This window comes from Actinia tenebrosa, unplaced genomic scaffold (assembly GCF_029948245.1).
Source record: "Actinia tenebrosa isolate PJP-AT-01 unplaced genomic scaffold, QUT_ActTen_1.0 PGA_scaffold4__44_contigs__length_22323623, whole genome shotgun sequence".
Taxonomy (NCBI): Eukaryota; Metazoa; Cnidaria; class Anthozoa; order Actiniaria; family Actiniidae; genus Actinia; species Actinia tenebrosa.
Window position 1 is genome coordinate 53,547 of NW_028292581.1, and position 26,362 is coordinate 79,908.

Sequence of the window (26,362 nt, forward strand, 5' to 3'; positions counted from 1 at the left end):
CTGATCCAATCAGTAAACTTGGAATTCTTTTTAGTTGTAGGTGACCAAATGGATATATTGGTAATTACCATATTAAGTATAGTTGCTGGCATTTTACTGGCTACAATTGCCGCGTCTGGAATCTACTACGCATTCAAGACCAGACACGACAAACAATCCCACTCACAGAAAGATGGCGCAAAGAAAAAGAAGCTTGTCTTACCACACGATGACTCGTACGTGATCTACAAAGACGAGTCTCTGGTAGATATTGAGAGTGTTGCGGTGCAGCCCGAGACAAGAAGGCCTATACTGTCCCCGGATGATGTCTATCCGCCGGTGAAAGAAGAAGAACAAGATGACTTTCTGTTGGAGAGTTTAGAAATGGACTACAGCTCTAGCGGTGGAATGCCTCCGGTAAGATAGTAGTAGTATAAGTTATGTTACTAAACGCATGGAAGTGCTGGTTTCATGGACACAAGTGAAAAATTCTTTCATATTGTATTTTTTAATACAGTATCTTGGTCTAACAAAAGTATACTCTCAATCGTTTTTGTATACTTGGAGAAAACAAACATTTATTTTCTCAAAATGCTTCAAAATTCTTAGAAAACGTCTGAAATGCACGCATGCGCAAACGTTTTTCTCTAGTATCGGTTTTATGTTGTCGAGAGTTTATTATTCGCGTGAAGTTTACACTCTCTAATAAAGTACGTCTCCTCATCATAATCCCCATCATCATCCGATAGTCATCATTACGCCATCATCATTCGATCATCATCATCATCATAATCCGATCATTATCCGATCATTATCATCATCTTCGTAATCATCATCAACATTATTATTGTTATTGTTATCAAATAAGTTATTGATCAATCACTTCAATGGTTTAATCCACAGGACGAAATGGTTGAACGACGAGGATCCCTAGAATTTTTGCTGCATTTCTATCAGCTAAGGTGAGTAGGTTTGAATAGATCGGTTTAATCGGAGTCTAAGGAAAACTTCAAGGAAGATTAATGCTAATTCACGGACCACGCCCCTCATTAACGCAGTTTTTGTATTACTGTGAAAAGCTCACGGCACGAACACGGCATTACTCTGCATCCAATGAAATGCCCGAAACACGGCACGAACACGGCACGGACGCGGTCACGCTAAGGTCACGGCACTGCCAGACCAATCACATTTCGCGAGAAAAAATCGAAAATTAAAATTCTAGAAAACATCACGGTCATGACACGGCACGCTTACGGCACTGTATTGGTTCGTAAGAACATAAAGATAGGATAAAATATAGCATCTTAGCGACAGCCATATTGGCTGGAGCAACAGATTCCCCCTTGATTGCCTAGCATTCCACGAGTGCTTCAGGATGAGTTTGCAAAGGCAGTCGTCCTTGTTGCCCAAATCTAGTATGTGATTTTGTACAATGATAGGCAGCTGATGCTGTTGCTTCATTGTTTGAAGCTTTCTTTTAACTGCTAAAGAGCAACAAAGGGCTCGAAGATGGTGCATCGGGGTAGCAGGTTGTTTATGTCCATCAACTAATTCCCGTTACTGATCTCCTCTTTCTACAGTTCCACCATGACCCTAACGTTGGTCCGTTTGTCTAACCTTCCAAGAAGACTTGACACCAATCATTCACCAGATCCACTGGTTGAGCTAGAGGTTAAATACAGCCATGATGGTAAAGTCAAATCCGAGATATACCAAAACACTTGCAACCCTCACATGTACGAAAGCTTCCGATTTGAGATTCCTGTCAACGACCTCGGCAACCAGACGCTCTGTTTCCGCGTTATCGACATGATGGAGACAGGTATACCCGAGCCGAAACCACCGACACCACCTCCTCCACAGAAAGGGAAAAAACGTGAACCACCACCCCCTCCCCCACCTCCACCCCCACCACCACCCCCTACACTGATAGGTATTGTTACCGTCCCTCTTGCAAGTGTACCTATGAAGAAGTTGCTATCTGACACCGAGATTACGATCGTGCGCGATATCATTAAGTTGAGACGAAAGCGCCAGTTGGTTGATATAGTGGATAGCACTGTAGGCGATCCTGTGATGTCTACAACAACTGAGGAGGAAGGTGTTGACACTGAAGATGCCACGACGGTTGATTCAAGTGCAGAGGTGTCAGAAGTAGCGGGATCAGACGATCTTGAAAAGGTAATATTATTATCAGTTATATGCGATATGGGATCCATGTGCGAAAAGGTAATATTATTATCAGTTATATGCGATATGGGATCCATGTGCGAAAAGGTAATATTATTATCAGTTATATGCGATATGGGATCCATGTGCGACCTGAATGGGCTTTGAGTCTAGCAGACATCGCTAATAAAATATTTCAATATTTGAAGGTTGAATATTTGTTTGTTCTACCCAAATATAGGGTTAACCAAGAGTTATCCTCTCGCCTATGAAAAACTAAGAAATCGCATCTCAGACAAGTTTCGTTAACCTTGGTGTATAGTAGTATAGCTAATTGAATGCATGATTTGTATTTGTATTTTTAGACTGAAGAACAAGAGAGCGGCGAAGAAATGCCTCTCGTTCGACCGTCCGTAAGTTTCGCAACAGAAGAGCCCGACCAATCCGGTCAAATGCTTCTAGTATCCATGGCTTACTGGAAGCCCTCAGAAAAGTTGACAGTAGTAATCATGAAAGGAAGGAATCTCAAACTTATTGATAAAAATAGAAAACCAGGTAAGTGCTGGAATGTTTCAAGGTGAACCTGTGTAAGGATAATGGCAACTACACGCCATATATATTTAATTATACATCAAGAGTGCAAATAAAGTTATTGTTGTTGTTGTTGCTGTTACTAGTGAAAAGCTTTTACAAAAGGAAATTCTTTCGACATAAAATTAAACCTAATTGCTTTCTTCATTTTCTACTTTTTTTCCGACGAAGGACAAACCGTCCGAAACGTCGGTATAGTAACAAACTTTTTTACATGGTGTTTAAAGTAGTCTTCTTATTCACTTGTTGCTATCTTCATTCCCTATTTTCAGACCCTTTTGTTAAAGTATATATCATGATGGGAGCAAAGAGACTGAAGAAGAAGAGAACCGTCTTAAAAAAACGAGAAACCAACCCAGTATGGAATGAGGCCTTCAGCTTCAACATCCCAAATCGAATTCTACACCGAGTAAGCGTCATGATACTAGTGAAGCATCATTCTGATAGGGGTAGGGAAAGGATAATTGGTAAGTTAATGATTGGTGCAAGCTCTACCGATGAAGCTGTAGATCACTGGAATGCTATGTCATCGACAGGAAAGTCTGTAGCGCGTTGGCATCACCTTATCGAGGAGAAGTAGTTAATTAACAGATACTTACGGATCCTGGAAGGTCCAGCAGCACCTCTTAATTTAATATTACGTATACCAATTCAGTATCTGCCCCCTTCTCCCTTCTGAATCTAATATTACTCTGAATAATTCTACAGCTTCTCATTAATCCCATATAGGTAACTGTCCAATTATTTTCTTAATTGGACAGGTCTTGTTGATATGGGATTAATTAGGCAGCTATATGATTAATAGGTAATGGGACTTCATGCTCCCCAATCAAGAAATAATTAGACTCGAAAAATTCCTCTGACTGCCAAATTGGACTTGGCCTACGGCCTCATCCAATTTTGTCAGTCCTCGGAATTTTCCATGGAGTCCTATTACATATACTAATTACTCTGTAATATTACTAAAGAAAGTTCCTTCTGGCCTCCTACCTGCGTGCTGTGTGTGTGCAGAACTTAATCCATGCATTTAGCCATTCAGTAATAATTTTAGTCATTTTATAGCATGACAAATGACAATATTGTTAGCTACTACAGCGTACCATCATGCATATATTTCAACTATTAGTCATTCCGAGGTTAAGGAAAAGACTGGGTCGAGTTGGAATTACAGCGCATTTTGGGACTTTATTAGGGGACACATGATTTCCAGTCTTTTTCTCGACCTTGGGATGGCTAAAATAATAATATTTAACCTTTTTTCACCTATAGTAATCAAATCTGCACGTCATACATAGCACACCATTTTAAAAAGGTTGTAAACTCTGGATTGACAGGTTAATTAACGTTAATGCCCCGCCCCTTTCACAATGAAATCGACACCTAAAGATTGTCTTGCAGAATCCTACTCACAAGCTTCATGCAGGTGAATTTTTATCGTCTAAAAGGGTCTCATGAGGTTTAAGAAAAATACTGGTTTAAAAAAGGGTAGCAAAGGGTTGACAAACATAAATGTCTTTTACGGGTAGTGAAATTGAGGTTATCCTTCAATACGAACATTTTGAAAAACACTTTCGAATTTGAATGACGAAGCTTTATAGTTGTGCCCAATAAGAACCCTATCCGATGAAAGCCCCATCCATGCAAAAAAAGATTATATAAGGATAGCTTAGCACTTAACGACATAACATTCACAGTTCTTGCTTTCTGATTGGCTTCCCGACGTCCTGACATGACCTGACGTCAAAAGGAAGTCGTCCACAGGTATAGATATATGAGTGTGGATGATTTTTTTTTCTTACGCATGTAAATTCAACTTGATTTGATTTGATTTCATAAAACGGAAAAACCTAAATTTATTTTGATTTCTTTAAATGAACAAATGAAACAAAACAACCAATATTGGTAAGCCAGCCTCGGTTCCCCAGACTCCTCTCGTCAAACGCTTGCCGTTTCTCTTTCCCGGAATAATAAGAGTTTGGGCGAGAGGGGTCTGGTAACCGAGACCTAGAAAACCTGCGCTCCTTCAAGCCGGCCAATCACGTTAATTGTCAGTACTCTTATTAACTGGGAACCAATGAGAAAGAAAGAAATTCCAATCCTATTCGTAGTGAAAAAACTTTATTACTTCTACTAACTTCTATTTTCAAACCTTATTAAAGGGTAAATAACATAACATTGCCGATCATTGTTAGCTATATTAAATATGGGGCATATCATATCGCGATATCAGATCCACGTTTTTATAAAAACTTAATTTATAAAGTCATTTCAAATCAGTAAAGGGCCTAATGGTTATTATTATTGTTAATGTCATGTTTGCTGTTGTCCTTGATGATAGTTATATGCCTTCGAAGATATATGTGATTAGGTTTAATAGGCCCTTTGCAGTTAACGGTCACGTGTCTGTACTGGACTGCAAAATTTTTGTTTTTACATCAAATTGTTGATTCTTTTTAGCTACTTGTAAAGAACTGAATGAAAACATGTGTATCCAGTGTGTTACGAAATGCAGTTTTATTACGATCTCTCGAAACAGGTTGTAGAAAGTTTGTTTGCAGTCCAGTACATTTCACCCTTGGGAATCAAAATGTTCATTAATTTGGTCTCAGTGAATTAATCAGCACGTGATTGCTTAGCTGCAAAGGGCCTATTATGATAAACTGCGATTTTTTTCTAATATGGTCTTAGTCAATTACAACCGAGTCTGGTAATTCGATTTTCTTATTTTTTTCCAAGTGTCTCGTGTAAACTAGTAGACTTCAAAACGCTATAAAAACTGTTTATTTTTTAATGTGGGGTACCCCCGGCAATGTAGCGTATTTCTGGGGAAAGATCTTAAGAACTGGGCAAAGTGAGTAAGCACTTTAGGACCTATTAACGTTTAGGTATGGCAACTCTAATGGTAACTGACTAGAATATTGTTTTTACCATCCCAAAGCAACATAAATTATGAGGTTTGAATAAATTGTACAAGGGTTACATGTTACATCCCGACACGTAGACTCACGTCCTTAGTATTCCGACTGTCTGTTTTTTACTCCAGTTAGTACCTAGTTAGTTAGTAGTTTAGTTAGTATTTGTTATGTATGGAAAGGTAATGATGTAAATAGAGCAGTTTTCGTATGAGTGGAAAACGATGCGGCAAATTCAATTCGCATCGTATCTTATAACCGTAGCCGTAACTGACGAGTCACTTGTGGATGGATGAACTCTTGAAAGACAATGGGAAGCCATTTCAGTTACAGTATGTCGTACAGTAATATACGTGGTTTAGACCAGTACAGTTTCCCACTCATAAGAAAACCTCTCTCGTATTTACTGTTAATCTTCTGTGTTATTGGTTATAAAGTAATCATAATTAGCTAAACAACCACAATAAACACCCTTTTTTCTACATAGTGTTGTAGTCATTTTTCTAAGTTCTTTTCTTAGACGTTTGTCATGATAGAGTGCAAACCATATATCAGTGAAAAAGTTAACTAACAAAATGGTACAAATTAGTGCAAAGTTTTGTAGGTCTACGGTCCACTGAGGTCTACTCAACTTACTAATCTGTGCAATTTCTTACAAAGTTTTTCACGAATATATGGTATGCACTCTAGTTTGTTTATGATATGTTATATTAAGCGTCAGCAGAAAAATAATCGACAGCTGACCAGGAAATTCCAAACTACATGCAATATTTTTTCTACAGGTACTCGGTACTCGACTCAGGGACGAGGTGCATGGTCACCTTGACACCATCAAACAACCATTTCCAAACGGCCCTTCACAGCACCCTTTTGTACTGCCCTTTTTTTACACTTAGTTTAGATTACAATATTTGTTCTTAAAGACATAACAAGTTGAGTATTATGTGTCCGTAACTAGATATATTGTTCAGTACTGTTTGTAATTCTTTCAAATGGACTACTTACGCACGTCAAGGTGTTTTCCCGCCAAAAATGTCTGCACGTTTGTGCAGCTGTCAGTCGTGTTTTTCCTGTCAGCTGTTTTTATCTCTTTGTGTTCTTCCTCTGTGAATAAAACGGTTTAGCATTAGTGTTTTTCTGTTGTTACTACTTTAAAACTGTATCCAGTTTGTTAAAGGTTTAAGTTATTCATTATCAACTCATCGCGGATAAAAAGGAGATCAAAATCCTTTAAAAAGCAGTTAAGACAACAAGGTAAGAGATTTTTTGAAAATTATTGTTAATTGATTTCTATTGTCTTCGTTACTTTGTGTTGCTTTAAACTATCATTGTGTATAGCTAAAAACGACGATACTGATTAGAAAGAAGATTAGTATGCCTATTGATCAAACTAAATATTATTATATATTATGTAAGATTGCCGGTCTACAAAATACGGACATTATACTTGTCGCTTTTTACAAATGATAACCGCATATTTCAACGTCAATATAAACCTATATCTATTTTAAATCGTTGGTTGGAGATCTGAAATCTGAGACCCAGTAACACGCTTCAAATTTAACAATTTGAGTTAGAAATGTGATTTTTCGTATTTTGGCCATAAAACATAAAAGCAAAAAAAATTCAGTTTAGCCTCAGTTCGCCCATTTCAGACTCGATCGGACCGAGAACTAACGTTTTTTGAAATACTGTAAGTGTTTATAACTATATCCTTTGGCTGTAAGGTTTCCTTGTTTCAGACCATTTTAACTTTCGAAAATTATAGTAATGTTTTATAAGTTCCATTTACGTTTTTCTCTCAGTAACAAAACTAGAAAAAGAAAGTAATTTATTGAAGGGAATGACACGTGATCTCAGTGAAGAGGGACTGATAAGACAACCAGTATTTCATTTGTGAAAGACTTAACGTTGAGTCGCGTCAAAACGCACATCCATGAATCGCTTGCTTCCTGGTCGGCATATGTCACGAACCACCTATGACATCATACTGTTACCGTGGCCAGTCTTATTATGAACAATCAATGACATCATACTGTTACCGTGGCCAGTCTAATTACGAACAATCAATGACAACATACTGTTACCGTGGCCAGTCTAATTATGAACAATCAATGACATCATACTGTTACCGTGGCTAGTCTAATTACGAACAATCAATGACATCATACTGTTACCGTGGCCAGTCTAATTATGAACAATCAATGACATCATACTGTTACCGTGGCCAGTCTAATTATGAACAATCAATGACATCATACTGTTACCGTGGCCAGTCTAATTATGAACAATCAATGACATCATACTGTTACCGTGGCCAGTCTAATTATGAACAATCAATGACATCATACTGTTACCGTGGCCAGTCTAATTATGAACAATCAATGACATCATACTGTTACCGTGGCCAGTCTAATCATGAACAATCAATGACATCATACTGTTACCGTGGCCAGTCTAATCATGAACAATCAATGACATCATACTGTTACCGTGGCCAGTCTAATTATGAACAATCAATGACATCATACTGTTACCGTGGCCAGTCTAATTATGAACAATCAATGACATCATACTGTTACCGTGGCCAGTCTAATCATGAACAATCAATGACATCATACTGTTACCGTGGCCAGTCTAATCATGAACAATCAATGACATCATACTGTTACCGTGGCCAGTCTAATTATGAACAATCAATGACATCATACTGTTACCGTGGCCAGTCTAATTATGAACAATCAATGACATCATACTGTTACCGTGGCCAGTCTAATCATGAACAATCAATGACATCATACTGTTACCGTGGCCAGTCTAATCATGAACAATCAATGACATCATACTGTTACCGTGGCCAGTCTAATTATGAACAATCAATGACATCATACTGTTACCGTGGCCAGTCTAATCATGAACAATCAATGACATCATACTGTTACCGTGGCCAGTCTAATTATGAACAATCAATAACATCATACTGTTACCGTGGCCAGTCTAATTACGAACAATCAATGACATCATACTGTTACCGTGGCCAGTCTAATTATGAACAATCAAAAAACACTCGTCATCGCTAATCACCACCGCAAGTACAGCAGTGGCGCAGCTCAACAGGGTTAAACTGAAAGCATGTGAACAAGCCTCTGGCAGCCGCTATACAGTCCATGTATGACCCAGGAGCACAGCTCTAACCAGTTTAAATAGACCCGTTTCGAATTCCAGATTACCGCTGTGTTTCTTTATAATAGACTCATTTGCACAGGGTTAGCCTCGAGTTTGTGCAGAATATTCACGTGTTCCAGTCAAGGTCCGTCGAGTTTCAAAGTGTTTGTATTGTTGAAGTTGTGCATTCTTTACTTTACCGTTGGTATTTGTGAATATTTAAACACTGATACGAGGCTAACCCTGTGCAAATGAGTCTGTAATCAAGGAACACAGCGGTAATTTGGAATTCGAAACTGGTCTATTAGTTAATTTGATTTGAGACGAGGGAGGAAAACCCGAAGGACCGGTAAAACCCTCGGAGTCAGAAAGAGAACCAATAAACTCAGCTCACATGGGGTGGTTGGAATTCGAACCCTGGACCTCAAGGGGTGAGAGGCGGGCATTTTACCCCCACGCCATCCTGACTCCGCTAACATGATCAAAGGACATGATACTTGTGATTTTTGTATTTTCTCTGAGCCACAACCCAGGAAGACAGTTTTGCCGGGCTTTTGTTGTTGTTGTTGTTGTTGTTGTCATCTTATACAAATGACAGATAAGTTTTTTTCCCTAAAAGAATAAAAGTTTGAATACTAAATCCTGTTTGTTTGACCAGTGAACCGAAGGGAAAGTTCTTTACCTTGGGCGTAATGTTTTCCCATTTCAGACCAAGTGTTATTCCCTTTAGTATCATACGGCTGCTCATGTCAAGACACATGAATATGAATACAACTCAAACAAGGAATCTTATTCCCAAGAGAATGACACGTTGAGCTGTACTGAATAGGTATATTAAAATTTTGTTATGAAAAAATATATATTGCTCAAATAATGTATATATACTGAGAGTTCAGTTTCAAAATAATGGGCTTAGGCTATTGAAATAAACGTCATTCATGTTTACAGTATTGTCAATACCACCTGACGTTTCAAAAGACAAATGTTTTATTTCATTCATTAAACATTTTCCCGCGCTTTTGAAAGCTACAAGATTAGAATTCACTGCTATATTTGTCGTTATCTTAAATTGATCCTTTCTATTTTGTCTTTTCTTTTCATTTCTTGCCTTATCTTTCGTTTTTCTTATCTTTTTACTTTCTTCGGCTATCAGTCTTTCATTTTGGAAAGTCAACTAGAGGAAAAGGAGACCTTGGTTACATAGTAGCGTAGCACCAAAGCAACGTAGCAGGTAACCATAGAAACAAGGACCGCCATATAATCGGTATTAATTTTTTTTAAATTTCTTAAGAAAAAAACAACATCATTAGAACATCAACTTCATTAAAAAGCCTTCATTGTTATCATAATCGAGATCTCAGCCGGTTAACTGTTGGGTGCTGCGTTCATTAGATCATATGTATGGCTGTGTATATAGCCCGCCATTAGCAACATTTATTCATACTATTTACATTTCGATCATGCAATTGAATCCGACATCAACTTTTTGGAGGGAGACTGATTGATGGCCATTCCCGTCTAAATTCAAACATCGAACATCTTCCCCCTTTTACTTTTCTTTTCTTTCTTTCTCTTTTTTTATCACGAAAAAAAATAAAATAAAATAAAACAACTCGCTTTCACGAAAGAAAAAAAAATTGGCTATTTCGTTTTGTACGTGGCTGTTTCTAAACTATGGCGTCCTTGACAAAAAGTGTTTGAAGATGTGTTTTTCATCACATCTCTCCAGTAAAGTGGTCATTATTTAAATGCGAGACAAACAAATTGACAAATGATTGAAGATACAAGTCAAACCAAGCAATCTTCGTTTCAAATGTAATTTCCTGCACTTAGAAGGCAAAACCAATCGAAATACTGGAAGCAACAGTAAATAAATACTAAAATCACCAAAAATGGAATTTTTAGAAATTCATCTGTCAAAATTTGGATAGATTTGCAGTGATAAGCAGTGAACTTTGATGACAAGCATTTCTTTATTTCTTTTCCTTCTCCGGGAGCAAATTTCAAACAACAGAGAATTCATGTAGAGGAAAAATAAACAAAATATTTAGATTGAAAATAAGAGAAATAAAAAAATGTTGTTCAAACAATGAAATATTAAGTAAAGATTATAAGAACTACATTTAGGATAAGAGTATAGATGTTGTTTTGCCTACACTTGGTGTAAGATTTTTAGCTTTAAGAAAGTAGATTGCAATACGACAATACCGGATATTTGTAGGGGTTATTGAGGATCGCAGAAGAGATGAATTTTAATTACCGACTTGCAGCTGTCGGTTTTCTAAAATGAATAATTTAAAATATTTTTCGGATTGAGGAATAATCGAGGTAGTTTGAGACAAGAGTATTGTTTGCTACGTCAAACTGGAATGGCGTGGGCGAACATTAAGGAAAACGAACTACATCAAATACACCTGAAATTCTTGGTTTAAACGCCTAGAATCCCAAAAACACTGCCAGGAAAACTTTACTTTGATTTAGTTGACTGAATATATGCTCTCGGCATTTTTAAATTCATTAAGCCGGCGTTTATGTCGAAGTGTTTTGATATTTATGGAGGGAACTGCGAAGAGGAGTTTGGCCAAATAGTTTAGCTTTAACTGCCTTGCGTTCGCTTAAACTCACATTTTCTTCATCCACACAAAAGACTTCAAGGACAAGAACAAAGAAATGAGAATATGAAGTTAGGAATGTGAAGGGGATCCACCAAGAAACTTCAGGTAAATGTTCAATAATTTTTGACGTTTGTCATACTCCATGTTGTTTGTTTTGAATTGTAATCATGCCAGAATGTTGCTGTGAACTCGGTCTAAAAAATACCGTTTTCTGTTTTTCGAAAATAGACGATATTTATCTCAGATATTTTCCCTACATATTTGCTTTTTCCTAGTTCGTCTCTTCTTTTTATTTCTCACGGTTTTGTTTTATTCAGTGAACGTCGAATGTTTGCTCCGATAAGTAGATTTTCTCGCTGTCAAAATATTTTTTTCATCTCCCCGGCTTTCAAATAACTTGGGACTAAATCAAGCGTCGAACTTTGAAATCACTGTATAATCGTTTGAACGTTTCCATATCTTTCTTTGCTTCAATCATTACTATGATTTTGTGGTAATATTCCTTGACATTGATTTTTTTCTTTCGTTCGCTCGCTCGATAGTTAAGGCATCTACATAAGTGTATCGGCAGCTGGATCTAGAATATACACATTTTTTCGGGTTCAGTATCTATTTATTCAACGACAAAGAAATGGCTAGTGATTTGCTGTTTTTCTTTCAATACTGACTCAAGTTGATTAACATTCCCTAAATAATTACTCGCCCAGCTTGAACATGAGAAGTAAAAGTCTTGGTAATTTTTTGCTTGAAAATATCTACATATGTATCTGGATGACCAATTTTCTTATCAAAACATTATTTTTCAAACTATTTCGAATTTCTCGCTGCTTTTTTAACACACCGTGTATCTACATTATGGTATCAATAGGTCAGGTTCTAGGCTGAGAATAATAAATCAAATTGATATTTATCGATCCTAAATCAGCGATAAATCTATTAGAAGGAAATGACATGTATTGAAATCGTTACCGCTCTAACTCCACGCGTCCTGGTGGACAAAATATGTGACATTAATACCATGTTCTGTGAAAATATGAAACAAAGTGCACAATTGAATGAAGAAAAAAATACTGGTTAGGGCCATAATTACAAAGCAGTGGTTGACTTAGCTTGAGTGGTCGCTTGGGGCTAAGAAAGAGGTAAGTAATAAGTGTGCAAGGCGCGGGAAAGGACCAAATAGAGCAGTCTATAACTTAAAGTTATTTCCATACATTATTTTCTTCTTTTGGGCTATTTACATGCTATCTCATATATCTATCCCTATGGAACTATATTTGGTTGGAGGCAGAGTTCTTTATACATTTATTCTTAAATACAACTAGTCGGTTTCACATGTGTGTACGAGTCGTGTACGATATAATAAATGGATGATGTGTTGGTTTTTGTCTGCCCGCATGAATTCAGTTCTTGAGAAAAAGACTGAGGAAAATAGCTGTCAAAGTCTGAACAGAAGTCGTGTAACATTATAATTACTCAAAGACTTAGACCGCCTTGATTATATACATAACTGAATACCAATTGAGGCGAGAGGTTGAAATCATAGCAATCATGGACGGATAAATCAGATCAAGTCAGTTTACGCACATTCAGTTAAAAAACACGTAAGCTTCGGTTACTTCTCAGCCTCGTTGTTGATGTTGCAAGGGGCCTATTGTTGCTCTTATTGATGTTGATGATGATGATGATGTTGCTGTTGCTAGTGGCGTGGTGTTGCTGTTGTTGCAAGGGGATTGTTGATCTTATTGACGATGATGATGTTGCTGTTGCTAGTGGCGTGGTGTTGCTGTTGTTGCAAGGGGATTGTTGCTGTTGTTGATGATGATGATGTTGCTGTTGCTAGTGGCGTGGTGTTGCTGTTGTTGCAAGGGGATTGTTGCTGTTGTTGATGATGATGATGCTGCTGTTGCTGGTGGCGTGGTGTTGCTGTTGTTGCAAGGGGATTGTTGCTGTTGTTGATGATGTTGGTGTTGCTGTTGCTAGTGGCGTGGTGTTGCTGTTGTTGCAAGAGGATTGTTGCTGTTGTTGATGATGATGGTGTTGCTGTTGTTGCAAGGGGATTGTTGTGTTGTTGTTGATGATGATGTTGCTGTTGCTAGTGGCGTGGTGTTACTGTTGTTGCAAGGGGATTGTTGCTGTTGTTGATGATGATGATGTTGCTGTTGCTAGTGGCGTGGTGTTACTGTTGTTGCAAGGGGATTGTTGCTGTTGTTGATGATGATGATGTTGCTGTTGTTGCAAGGGGATTGTTGCTGTTGTTGTTGATGATGATGTTGCTGTTGCTAGTGGCGTGGTGTTGCTGTTGTTGCAAGGGGATTGTTGATCTTATTGATGATGATGATGCTGCAGCTGGTGTTGCTGTTATTGCAAGGGGATATTTGCTGTTGTTGATGATGATGATGATGATGTTGCAGCTGCTAGTGGCATCGTGTTGCTGGTGTTGCAAGGGGATATTTGCTGTTGTTGATGATGATGATGATGATGTTGCAGCTGCTAGTGGCATCGTGTTGCTGTTGTTGCAAGGGGATATTTGCTGTTGTTGTTGATGATGATGATGATGTTGCAGCTGCTAGTGGCATCGTTTTCTATGATAATGCTATCACTGTTGCTATGATGATGAGGATGATGATGATGATACTGTCATGTTATCTCAGTCGCCTTTCACACTGTTGCCATGGTTTCGTTCCATGGTTTCGTTATATCTACAAAGTTGTCGCTTGTGTTGGACGTTTTTTGTACTAACACGTTATGAGGACTGAAAGCTTTTAACTCGTAAAGTTAAAGTTACCTTCTCAGTGACACATGCGAAAAGTTGTTACTTCTTCAATTAAAACTAGCTGAATATTCATCTACAATCTATGTTCAAAGCGAAAAATAACACACAAAATACATTGTATTTTTCCGTCACGACGTCTGGTCTTTTCGAGAAAATAGAGTTAGAAACAATAATAGAAATTATCTTTTAAGACATTGTCATTGACAACTAAATTAAACGAAAAAAGCATTTAAAAAATTCTGGCTATACTGGGCTCTTTTTACACTCCACTTTTCCAACAAAATTGTAATATCGTTGATCAAAATGACAACAATTAATGTAGACGTTGATTTCTTATGGACAAAAAACTCAGTTGCTGCATGGCTAGTAATCATAATTTTTTTAGACAAATAGAATAGAAAGTCAGATTTGTACTAAAATGATCTCTCGATAAATCCACAAAACGGCCGCTCCCCCCCCCCCCCCCCCCCCCCCCTCATACGGTCCCCTCATTTTTTAGTGTAGTCTAGTTTCGAATTTCCCTCTATAGAACGTTTTCCCTGACGTGACAAGGCAGCCATATTGGTGTACCAAACAATGGAAACTTTCTGCACAGTATTTGCATAAAAATAGAAATCAATTCCAGGAGGATAGAAAACGTATTGTTTTGGTGCACCAACATGGCCGCTGGGACGTCACGTGAAAACGCTCTATTGCATTTTGCTTGTTTAATTACCTTAAATTTCATTTCGTTCCAACCCACTGATGGAAAACTTCACGTGGTTTAAAAATCGTTCCAAAAATAGAAACCGTGACAAGATTTTTATAGCCTTATCCATTTGGGCGTGTAAACTCGTACGAGAAAAATTCCAAGAATGACTTGAAAAATGAATGTACTAATGACGTAACCGATATGACCCAAACACAACTGTTCGATAATCCTCCAAAGAAAAATACACGAAATTGCACACATTTTAAGCCGGTATGTGAATGTGGATGAAAACGATGCAGGCTATTGTCCTTTACTGCAATTTTGTTGCGAATACTACGGGTGTTTGTCAAGCAGATTAGCATTATAAATTGACCCCTTGGTTGAATCAAGCATTCTGTGAGAGTATCAAATACCATTTAAAGGGCTTTTACTACAACTACGACCAGATCTTGTAGCGTCTGTTTGTTGGTGAACGATACACCGTGAAGGAATGTAGAAATCGAGGCTTAAGATTCCTTAGTCACGGTCATAAACCTGATGTGTTATCATAGTTTGAGTTTTGAAAGCTATAACATCAAATTGGACAGAGCTTAGATTATTTTGCACGAAAGCAACTTAAATTCCAACAGAAAGGGTAGCCGACGTATAGTATTGATAGCACTGACTTTCTAAGGGCAATGGACGGCCATGAGAATCAAGTAAGTCTTATCCTTTTCTCTCAGTTAACTTGTTTGTTGTCGCCAAAGAAAGAATAATTATTGCAGTTCTGTTATCACAATTAATTTAAGTACCCTGAAAGTACAAATGAATCCAAGTAAAATCAGAACGAATCGAAGAGTCATTGATTAATCTATCAGCTGTCTGGCGTGCAACATTGGTGTGACCTTTTATTTCATGCTATAAATAAACTATTATCATTGACTTTCCATCGAAACATCGAGAAAGTGTTTTAACCAGTGGTTAAGTAGCTACGAAAAAAGCATTCAAAAGTCATTATTCTATTTGTAGTATAAGATGCTATGAGGAAACGGCATGTTGCCAATAAATTATCATAATTACCTGACCTGTCGAATATTTAGACTGATTGATTAAAACGCGGCGATTATAACTCAAAAATACGGGCTTTTTGCGATTTCCAACCGCTTACAGAAATTCCAAAAATTCTTCCCCTTTTTTTCAACTTAATCGAAATATTCTGATTTTTCATAAAATTTTATATCATAAACGTGTCGAGGTATGAGTTTGGAATGTTTCTATAGTGCAATTTAAACCCCTTTTCCAGTGTTTTGAAGTTGGATGTAAAATGACACCAATTAGCCTCCGGTACCACCTTGATTTTATTAGTTTTTACTAGCATCGATCAATGTAATGGGGTCAAAATTAATTATGGTTACTGTCTCTACCTAAATTTTGCCACTAGAAATTTCTAGTGCTACTGAAAGGGTCTGAGGAGTTTCTTTGTATTTTAATGGTCACATATCGATTCGAATTTGAATCTAATCACTCGATGCAGCTAGCTATAAAATTTTTATTCTGCCCTTCTAAACAAACAAATGAGTAGAGTAAACAAATAGTAATAAGAAAAAGACAAGGAAAAGCTAAACAAACTTGATATCATATGCTTTCAATATTAGTTCTAGTTCAATAATAGTTTTCATATCAAGAACCGTAGTAGGAGCTTAGATATTTAGCCATCGTTCGTCAAGGTTAAAGCGAGGGTTAGTAGTCGAAGCCGCAACAAGTCATTCTTTTGAAGATGCTCTCTTGATTTTTGTTTTATTTGACTGATTATTTTTTTGCAGACTCGCCATGTATATCTTGTACCTCTTCTTGTGACAATTCTGATTGGTTGTTGTATCGTCTTGGTAACCATGCTGTCTATGCTATGCTGGCGTCGATTTAGGAATCTGTCTCTACGGGAGCAGTTCCTTGATTACCGTGAGGTACCGGTGCTAAGCGACAAAGAAGACAAAATAGAAAACTCCATAACAAAAGAAAAACCGACCGAAAATGGCCATGTTGAGGAACTTATCGAGAAGCCCATTCCTGTTCTTCGTCAGGTGCAGAGGGGACCCATGAAACACTTTGCAAAACAGCCACCACCCCCCTGGACACCCAAACCAGAACTGAACGTGGTATCGGTACAACCTCTGGATAATGATAAAGAAGATGGCGATGCCGATCCGATGTCTAGTTCAACGGATGATGACGAGGGTGTAAGTAAAATATGTGTATCGAAACTCACCAATTCGTATTAACTGAGGATCGAGCTTGTCAGTTTTCCTTAAGTGATATGAGCAGTTCTAATAATTAAAATATGCGACAGCAAAAATGGGGTCATCAACTTTAATGACTTGGATCAGCCTAGAGGTTCTTTCAGGATTAAGTTAGATTTGAAGGAATTTTTCTACCTTCACCACTTCAGGGTAAAGACCTTATGCAAAGTACGGACGCGTATCGCTAGTTGCAGAAATCAAATGCTAAATTAATCTAAGATATTAGCCACCAATGGTGAAAGACCATAAGTCATGAGTAAACGTGCACAGTTTCAAAGTATGAAGAGGAATTTCTGCAGAATTATAGACAAGCAATTTAATTTTGCCAATGGCAAGCTATAATTTCATATGTTGGCTATATAATACATGGCCTTAACTAAATAAGGCCATAATAAATATGATATATAAATGTAATATAAGAAAGTGTAGGAAAAGACCTTTTTTCGACCTCGTTTGACATTTTTTTCTCGATCACTCGACAACAAAAAATATGGTTTTCACTATTTTAGCTCGGAAGTTTAGAACATAAAACTTGTAAATACAAATACTCACTTCGCAAACAAGTTATTATAACTATTATTACCAACCTGAGTTGTGCAGTTGTGCTAAAAACAGAAAGAATTCACTTCAAAACAAATTCAGCTTCGAAAAGTCCGCCATATTTGTTACATGGTTTTCAGACCCTTCTCTGCCAAATAATATGGCAGGCGTTCGTTGCGTTCAAGTACTTTTTTGCCACGTGCCCAGGGGTCTTTACGGCACTACCCGAGAGGCCTTTGCGGACGTATGATGCATAGATCCCGTGTAAATTCTGATTTATATTCAAGTGACAGTTGCCAATTAATGTCTAATTTATCAAAGTGATTGATTGGGGGAGGGGGGGGACTGCGAATCACGTGATCGGAAAGTAATGTCTACGTGCTCAGTTCTGGATTAGGAGTTACAAGGGTGTATAAACTAGATGCCGTGAAAATATCTTTCTTTTATTTGTCTACTCAAAATCTTAATTTAGCTTCTCAAAGCAGTATTCTCTACAGAAAGATTTTAAGATTAATAGCTCTAACTTAATCTAGGAAAATAAGGCTTCCTGTGAGTGAACAAATTCATGTTTAATAATAAGCTGTTGACCTTCAATTCCCCGTGGTATGGTAGATCGCCTTCACCTTGTTTTGAGTCAATTTTACCGTTACCGCTACCAGATTTTTACTTGAGATTATATAAGCTTAGCGCTATAAAGGTTTGCTAGAGTTTTAAGTTTGGTTTGTGTTATCGTATGGATTTTTAAAAACAAATGGAACTGCCAGCCATTTAGTGTTTTGAAATTCTTAACCGGCTTTTTTCCCCCAGAGATTTTCCTCTGCTAGATTTTAATTAGTTTCTAATAGTTTCACTATTCTATATTCTATATTTTAAAATTCAAAAAAGAAAGACGGATAAGAGGAGCCAAAGCTTGAGTAGGTATAATGTTTAGGTCACCCATCCAAGAGTTAACCCTCCTCAGACGAGCTTGACTCAGTATCTAGAATGACAACGATTTATCCACTGGACCACGGTTCCAGGTGAATCAGCATAACAATAACCGTAAAGACAATGCCTCGTATAAACTAGACTTTTTAGCATTACATTTTCAACCGATTCCGTGCGTGGCAGAGATGCAAGGGATTAGCCGATATGGTCTGGGGGCCGGCTGGTCTCTCCCCTGATGCTTCGGCTAGAACATTTTCTTGCGTAAATCGTACACCCAAGGACAGAAGGATTTAATCGCCGTCAGGTCCGAAGTCCATACGCCGCCTCAGCTCTACGGATGTCTCGGGGGTATGGCACAGTGGAATCGCATTTTTTGAATTTCTTTTGGTGGGTTCGATTCCCATCTTATCCACATAAGATTTTTCTTTTGTAATCAATCTTTTTTTAATTAGATTTAAATCTTCAACAATAAGGCAATCTTTTTTAGTGAAAAACGTTTTATTCCTAGTCGGTAGCCTATAAGCCTGCATAAGTTCGATCAGATGTTATCAGTCATATAAGCAATGTCGATCCGCGAAAATTAGAGCTATGCTTTCCTGTCTTTCTTAGTAAATTTTGCTGACAATAACATTTACTGCACTTGGATCTCTATATCATATGCCAGCAAAGGACTAGTGGGTGGTGCCGTGAAGAATTCTAAGTACTATTGCGCAATTTCTGGATTTTCTGACAAAATAAAAAGCTTCCCAAATAAATAATATTATAACAAACGATGGTAAAAAAGAAAGAAAATTGATTGGTGATTCTGGCAGAGAACATTGGGATATTTGATCTTTTTGCGTCATGGCGCAAGATCAATTTCACAAGTAATGTGACATTCATAACCCAAAACTGTTTATTTTATAGCCTAAAAAACCTGCAATTACTTTAATATGATGTGAAAACACCTTTGGAGGGAAAGATCGTCTTAGACGAATTAAACGAAATCATTCTAGAGCAGCCCTGGATAAGCGCTTTATAAATTGTAATTATTATTATTATTATTATTTTTTTTTTTCGTGAAACATTCCATTATCTTTTGGCTAATATTGCAAACTTGTGAGGTGAACAGTGAATGCCTATAGGGCGTCTTGAACTTTGAACATTTGAAGTAATATCATGGAGCGATAATTAAATCAAAAAATGTTTGATACGTTAGATGATTACAAAAATGTGAACGGAATTAAATGATACATTAAGATATGGAAAATGTAATTCAAGCATTTACTTTAATCCGCCATTTTGATTTTTGATAATAAACCGCTAGAATTTTCCGCGGGCTCAGGTTTTTCTGATTGTTATTTATATTTTAAAAAAATATTTTTCTTTACAGGATACGTCCCCTATTGAAATGGCTGCTCCGTATGACCTGAGAGATGTGACGCCAATCGAGGAATTTACGGCGCCCAGCGATGCAGACTTCCTTGGACGGATTTATTTTTCTTTGCAATACGATGCCCCAAGGTAAGAGTTAAAACTAATCATTAATAATATATCAATCACTTAATGAGGTCTAGTATTCATTTAATGGAGATAAAAATAGAATATAAACTCAATGAAGAAGTATATGATGCCCAAAAAAGGAAACAAATCATAGATGGTAACCGAGTCAAAGAAATGTTTGCCACTTGTGGTCTTTGAATTAATTAATCCATAAATAGATATATATAATACAATATAATATGTTTTTTTTAAATTTTTGCTACTCATTTTCTGCTCATTAAATAAAAATACGATCTACCTTTCATAAGTAATATACAAATTGAGTTTGAGGACTAGCTAATTGAAATTTGAAAAGTCTCACGTGAAAAGGTGACATTTTTACTCCATGCGCACGCTCAGTTCATATTTTAATTTTATGATTTCTTTCTCTGTTTTCCCTAATAGCATGCGACCCTCGATGTTGAAATGATAAAAATTGAAAACAAAATTTCTACTTATATTGGGGACCATCTGTTCACATATAATAATGGATATTTTTTAGAGCTGTTCTAGTTGTTCGAATATTAAAAGGAGAAGAGTTTCCGCCATATTTGGGACAAGCACCCGATGTTTTTATGGAGGCAAAGCTCTCCCCAACCATGAAGAACGGCCAGTTAAAAACCGAAATCCACGAGAGAACATCCCATCCTTCTTTTAACGAGATCTTTGAGTTTGGACTTTCGTATGATGAGATCAGAAAACAGACGCTGCACTTTGCTCTGTGTTACATGGATAAATATTCGCACCCCTTCCACGTGGGGGAAGTGATACATCCTCTGGATCATTTGGATAAGGGAGAGGACGACATTCTAAAAGAAGAAATGATAGTATGCAGAGAGATACAGAAAATGTTACAGGTAAGTTTATAATAGGACTATAAACCTTGTGTACCAATATTCCAAATATTTTAAATGCCAGAAATTAACATAATAATTAACATAATATTGAGATCCCATGATGCACTATCAATACGGCGAAAAACAAATGCGTGTTGTTTTATACATCAATATTATACTTTTAGTACAATCCTGCAGACTTGTGTTGCATAGAACATAACAACATTTGGAGATAATTATTTCACGATTCTTTTCTCAGTGACAACTCTCAATTTTCGACTTTACTCTTGAAGCATTCTCATCCGGCGCTATTTTGCTCTTCCACGTCCAGAAAAGAAAGGATCAGGGCGAAAGTCAGTAATACTGATTTCCTCAATAGTGAACTAGCCATTCCAAAGTTGAGCGAAAACTGAGTCGAGTTGGCATTGCAGTGCATTATGGGACTGTTTTATAGGACATATTTCCGAGCTGACTCCTATTTCGTCACCTAAATCAGCGCCAAAATGCATTCCAATACCAACTTGACCCAGTTTTTTTACTCGTCCTAGGAATGGCTAATACGTCAGAGCTCTTTGTTTATTGACGGAAACCAGAGGAAACCCGGGCTCTGAAGTCGAGCATGTTTATGAATTAAGAGAATAAAGTTTTTCCTTATTACATTATAGAAAGATGATGATATATCACGTGACCTTGGATATGGCCAGATATTGTTTTCGCTAATGTATATGCCGCTGACCAGAAGACTAACCATCGTGATCTTCAAGGCACGAGATCTCAAGTCATGTTCCGAAGGGATTCCAGGTAATTTAAATACTGTCTACAAAATATGTACAAAATAAGTCATCAAGAAATAATGTGCCACTGGACTCAGCAAGAAATATTTAGTTTACAAATTAGATGATATGCTGTTATGGAATGCCCAAAATTTTGTCCCTCAGCTGGTTTTGAGGGAGGGTCATTACTCACTTCTATGTATGCCTCTTCAAGCTTTTCCTTCAAAAGAAATGTATGGTACCCCAATGCATAAACCAAGTATTGATATTTTAAGTTTAACCACGCGTGAACTAATGACTAGTTTGACCGGTTTTTGCCACACGTTTTCAGCTGTTTACGTAGAGGTAGTCATGGTCAACACATTAAAAAGAATACGAAAGAGAAAAGCAACGACTTTGAAGACAGGGACTCTGTCACCCGTATACAATGAGGCAATGGCTTTCGATGTGGCAAACATGAAGCTAGATGATGTCAAACTCCAAGTATTTGTCAAGCAAAAAATGGAAGGCGTTCCACACAAATTAATGGGCCGTGTAGTACTCGGCTCCAATGTTGAAGGGTTCGAGAATGAACATTGGATGGAAGCGATGAATGCTAAAAAACCGATTGCACATTGGCATAGCTTGAGTAAAGCACATCCTTCCATCTCACCCACCAAACCACGAAAAGCAAAGACAATGTCTTTTCCGTGTGGGAGAAATGTAGAACGATTCTTGGCCTCTTCCTCTGATAGTGAAGGCTGAAGCGACCTGTGTACAGTAAACTCGCAATAATAAATTATTTTAACGGGGCTTTCGTTCGTTAGAATGCGGAGCTCGTGAGAGGCTCTAAGGGTTCGGTCAAAGGTTCACTCTCCTTTCCCCCAGCAACAAAATATATATTAAAGTGACAATAGGAATACTCCCTTTCTTTAGTCCCATACAAGTGAGGCTATCGTGTCGATACAATGCTTATTGTCTCATTGCATGCATCCATAGTATCTGCTATTGCAAAGAGCATGTTAATGCAGTAGTTTTACATGGAATGCCCTTGTATTTACCACACTTTGCGCCGGCACAGTTCGTGTCTTCTCAACTCGAATGCGGTCAACTCGAAGGCATACCATTATGAATTATTGTAATTTCTTTCTTATTAAAAGCAAAGTAATACTCTTCAACCTTGATACTCCTCTGCGCTAATGAATGAAAGACCCCTTGGTTAGATTATTCTAAGAAAATACTCTCCAGGGTCGTAATTTAAAAGGGTATCCTTTTTTCTTTCAAAATACCAACTTGATTTTTTGATAATAGATATTATTTTTTGTCGCGTATTTTGAAATATAGAAAGCTATGTTTTCCTGTACATACGAATCTAGTCTCCTCCGAAGGAGACTAATACGAATCAAGACACCTCTCAATTTAACATCGGTGTATAATGGTCTAACTTATTTCAATTATAATATGAAGAAATTTCTATATTACTTTTTGGATTGAAGGTGTGGGATGTGTATTTAGTAGGCCTGGTTCTCACTTCTATCAAAATGAATATAAGCATAGTCAATATCGTACCCAGAGCCTGCGTTTCATCTGGCCTGCGACGAAGAACGAGGGCTCTGGCATAATCCGTTTTTTTGGCGCATGCGCAATTTTTCGGAAATATAATCAATGAAAATCATGCTTTCAACAAGTGGTCTGTGTTTACTTCCGATCAAAATAAAAATTAGAAATCGGGAACATATTCTTTGGGCAAGTCTTTCAACGCATGTGCTCTTATACCGAAAGTCCAAGAAATCCTGGTCGCAAAGAATAGATTATTTCAGAGCCCTCGTTCTTCGCCGAAGGCAAGGAGAAACGCAGGCTCTAGGTACGAGATTAACATAGTCTACATGCGGAGACTCGTTGCAGCTCTTTTTTCAAGAGGCCAGTAACGACTAAATCTTTTTTTTGGAGTCTCCTTGGGCAAGGGAAACAATAGACTTGTCCTGTAGCACTAGGGTAACACTACTTTATTGCACTATTGAATCTTACTGCTAAAGTTTATGTTCGTGGTGTTTGTGAAAATCTCACTCATCACTCACGCCTAAAATGTTTTATGGTGTATCGTTAGATCAAGAGTGATCGTTTAGCGGGGAATTCTTTTAAGGAACTCAAAGTTTAATCTTAAGTAACTCTTAGAGTGGTTTTCATAAACACATAAAACAAAGTGTACTTATTAGAGTGTAATAGTCGGATAAACACAATAGAAAACAAGAGAATTAGAGTGTAATAGTACTAAATAAGCTAAAGTGTATTTCACGGGTTTATGAAAACCACTCTACTGATAAAACAGGTTCGAATCTGCGCACACGTTCATATCGAGCATGCAAGGTGAAGCTCAGTGTCGTGCGCAAACTTTTATTTGTTAAAAAGACATGGATTCTGGTGCGCATATTCTTGGAGTGCAACCACATGCCTCAAAATCTCCCGAGATAAACGACAATGAAACAGTCGCCATGTTGGCTTATCAAACAAGAGAAGGTAACGAGGAAAGCTTTGTTATTGGCAACCAACATGGCGGTTATGACGTAACATGCACCCCAAGAATTGTTTGCACGAATCGAATGTACTCAATGATAATATGCGACTATCCATAATGTTAGTAGATCTTAACGGTATTCTGCATCTATTACTTGCTATTCTACGTTGCGCTCAGCATTGGTAGATTGAATGTACACTCGGCGTATTTTGACTGCTACGAGCAACTTTGTCAACTTTCTGCGCGCAACCGTTGAATTATCATGTATCTAGGCTTTACCATGCAAATAATCTACACTGAAGTCATGATCACTTGTGAATTAGTCTCTATTCCTCGGCAGCCATTGGCCTTTTCTGAATCTATCAACATGATGCATTATGGACCAGTTTGGGTACCAACACCATATTAGGTACCATAGTAGGTGTTTGTACCGAAACTATTTTATACAATGTACCATGCTCGCTGTCTCAGAAGTGGTTTAGTATTTTTGTGGGAGCAAAAGATTTTAGCACGAGTAGCCTCGGTACTGGGGCATTGACATAGTATAGATTATGAATGCATAAGCATGACCGCCACGTGTGAAGTTCCTTAAGAGAACTGTTGAAGATTATAATCATGGACATCATAAGGGGTAGCTGGTTTCAATAAAAAAAAAATGAATTGAGATACATACGTAGTTTAGCTGCTAGACATTTTATTGGGGGGAGGGGGGGAGGGAAATAAGCTATAATCATGTTGTGAAAAACTCTCGACGAATAGCTGTAAAAAAACCTCATCCCCAAGATTGCCTTTCTTCGTTTATTCGAAAAAAAAGTGTAGGTGTGACCAGAGTATGGTTCGCTACTCAAATGACATCAGAAATCACACCTTTTCTATCACCTTCAATGCCTTAAATAATTATTTTATTCAGAATATGGTTGTTCTTGAAGTGTGGGCTGTTTTATCAGTCTGCACGTCTGCTCAGCTTTAGTGAAACAAAACAAAGCAGAAATGATTGAAAGGAAATCAATGCAACAGGTGCATAATTATCCAAAAAAAAAAGCCTAACTCTAATACAGCTTGGTTCCATACACGTTCGTCTTGTTTTTGTTGTGTTTTTATCGCGATTCCCAACAGCTTGTGAAAACATAGCGTTCGCGCAAAAAGCGACTACGATAAAAAACAAAAAACCTATAGGAAAACATCAAAAAAACAGTAAAGTATTTTATTATCTTAAAATCCTTTTTTCCGTATGTGTTTTTTTACGTTTTTACCGTGTATGATCCTTAAGCAGCCAAAGACAGAACAGTACAAAAAATATTGATGCAAAGTCTAAGGAAACAGCAACTGAAATAACGACTTAGAACCAACTGAATCAAATGAATCAAAATTTTGCGCCTTTTTATCGGGCAGACTATTTTCCTTCATTTTTTATTATTAAAGATTGATAAGCAGCAATAGGCGTGTAAGAAGAATAAATAGAACGTGTAAAAAACAGCAACTGGAAAGACTATTATAAGCTATAAGCGGCCAAAAATCAACGTCACTCAAGAAACAGCCAGAAATCTTCTTGAAGTCTAAACTGTAGTTAAAGTTGCCAAATCTTTAGTTCATGATTTCAATTAGCAGGGACAATATCCGTTCATTCTTATTCATTTATTTTTGTAATTTCCTCTCATTTCTATGGTTTCCGCTTCGCATTCCCTACCCACGCCAAACCCTTAACACAATTTTTAAATCTTATAAGGTAAATGTGTGTTTGGACGTTTATTTGAACGCACGCGGAAATGCAATAAAATTTCTAATTTGTTGATTTTTTGGTATAAATGTGACGGCAAATATGTTATCATATCATGATTTCTTGCACTAATATATAATGTGCTATCCGAGTATTATTGATTGTCACAAAACTTAAGTCGATCATGTGAATTATACCAAACACACTTCCTTCATTATTTGATAACACAGTTTTTTTCTGATAACAGCACATGGAAAAGTTATGGTAGAACAATATGTTACTTGCTATGTTTTTTACTTTTTTACTCTTTTTTCCCTGTTTTCGACTTTCAAGTCTTTACATACTTTTCTGTATTCAAACTAATAATAATAAGATATATA

At 37.2% G+C, this 26,362-nt stretch overlaps 2 protein-coding genes across 8 annotated transcripts in view; both read left to right on the forward strand.

The window, feature by feature from the left end:
- Positions 1 to 6,136, forward strand: part of LOC116303558 (synaptotagmin-2) — a 22,085-nt gene extending 15,949 nt beyond the window's left edge. For all 6 annotated transcript variants that reach the window (XM_089036534.1, XM_031713116.2, XM_031713119.2 and 3 more), the window contains 5 exons: positions 35 to 396; positions 883 to 941; positions 1,563 to 2,163; positions 2,517 to 2,706; positions 3,015 to 6,136. In XM_089036534.1, the coding sequence (XP_088892660.1) occupies positions 35 to 396; positions 883 to 941; positions 1,563 to 2,163; positions 2,517 to 2,706; positions 3,015 to 3,322 (1,520 nt within the window). In that variant the 3' untranslated portion in view covers positions 3,323 to 6,136. The remainder of the gene's footprint in view (positions 1 to 34; positions 397 to 882; positions 942 to 1,562; positions 2,164 to 2,516; positions 2,707 to 3,014) is intronic.
- Positions 6,137 to 11,168: 5,032 nt separating this feature from the next.
- LOC116303562 (synaptotagmin-6) lies at positions 11,169 to 24,933 on the forward strand. 2 transcript variants are annotated; one of them, XM_089036956.1, is made up of 6 exons: positions 11,169 to 11,539; positions 16,701 to 17,114; positions 20,014 to 20,144; positions 20,665 to 21,019; positions 21,664 to 21,799; positions 22,103 to 24,933. In XM_089036956.1, exons 2-6 carry the CDS (start codon positions 16,770 to 16,772, stop codon positions 22,513 to 22,515), a joined length of 1,380 nt encoding a protein of 459 aa, XP_088893082.1. In that variant the 5' UTR covers positions 11,169 to 11,539; positions 16,701 to 16,769; the 3' UTR covers positions 22,516 to 24,933. The 2 variants fall into 2 exon arrangements, with proteins under 2 accessions (XP_088893082.1, XP_031568984.2); XM_031713124.2 differs by lacking the exon at positions 11,169 to 11,539 and adding an exon at positions 15,146 to 15,596.
- Positions 24,934 to 26,362: the final 1,429 nt, after the last annotated feature.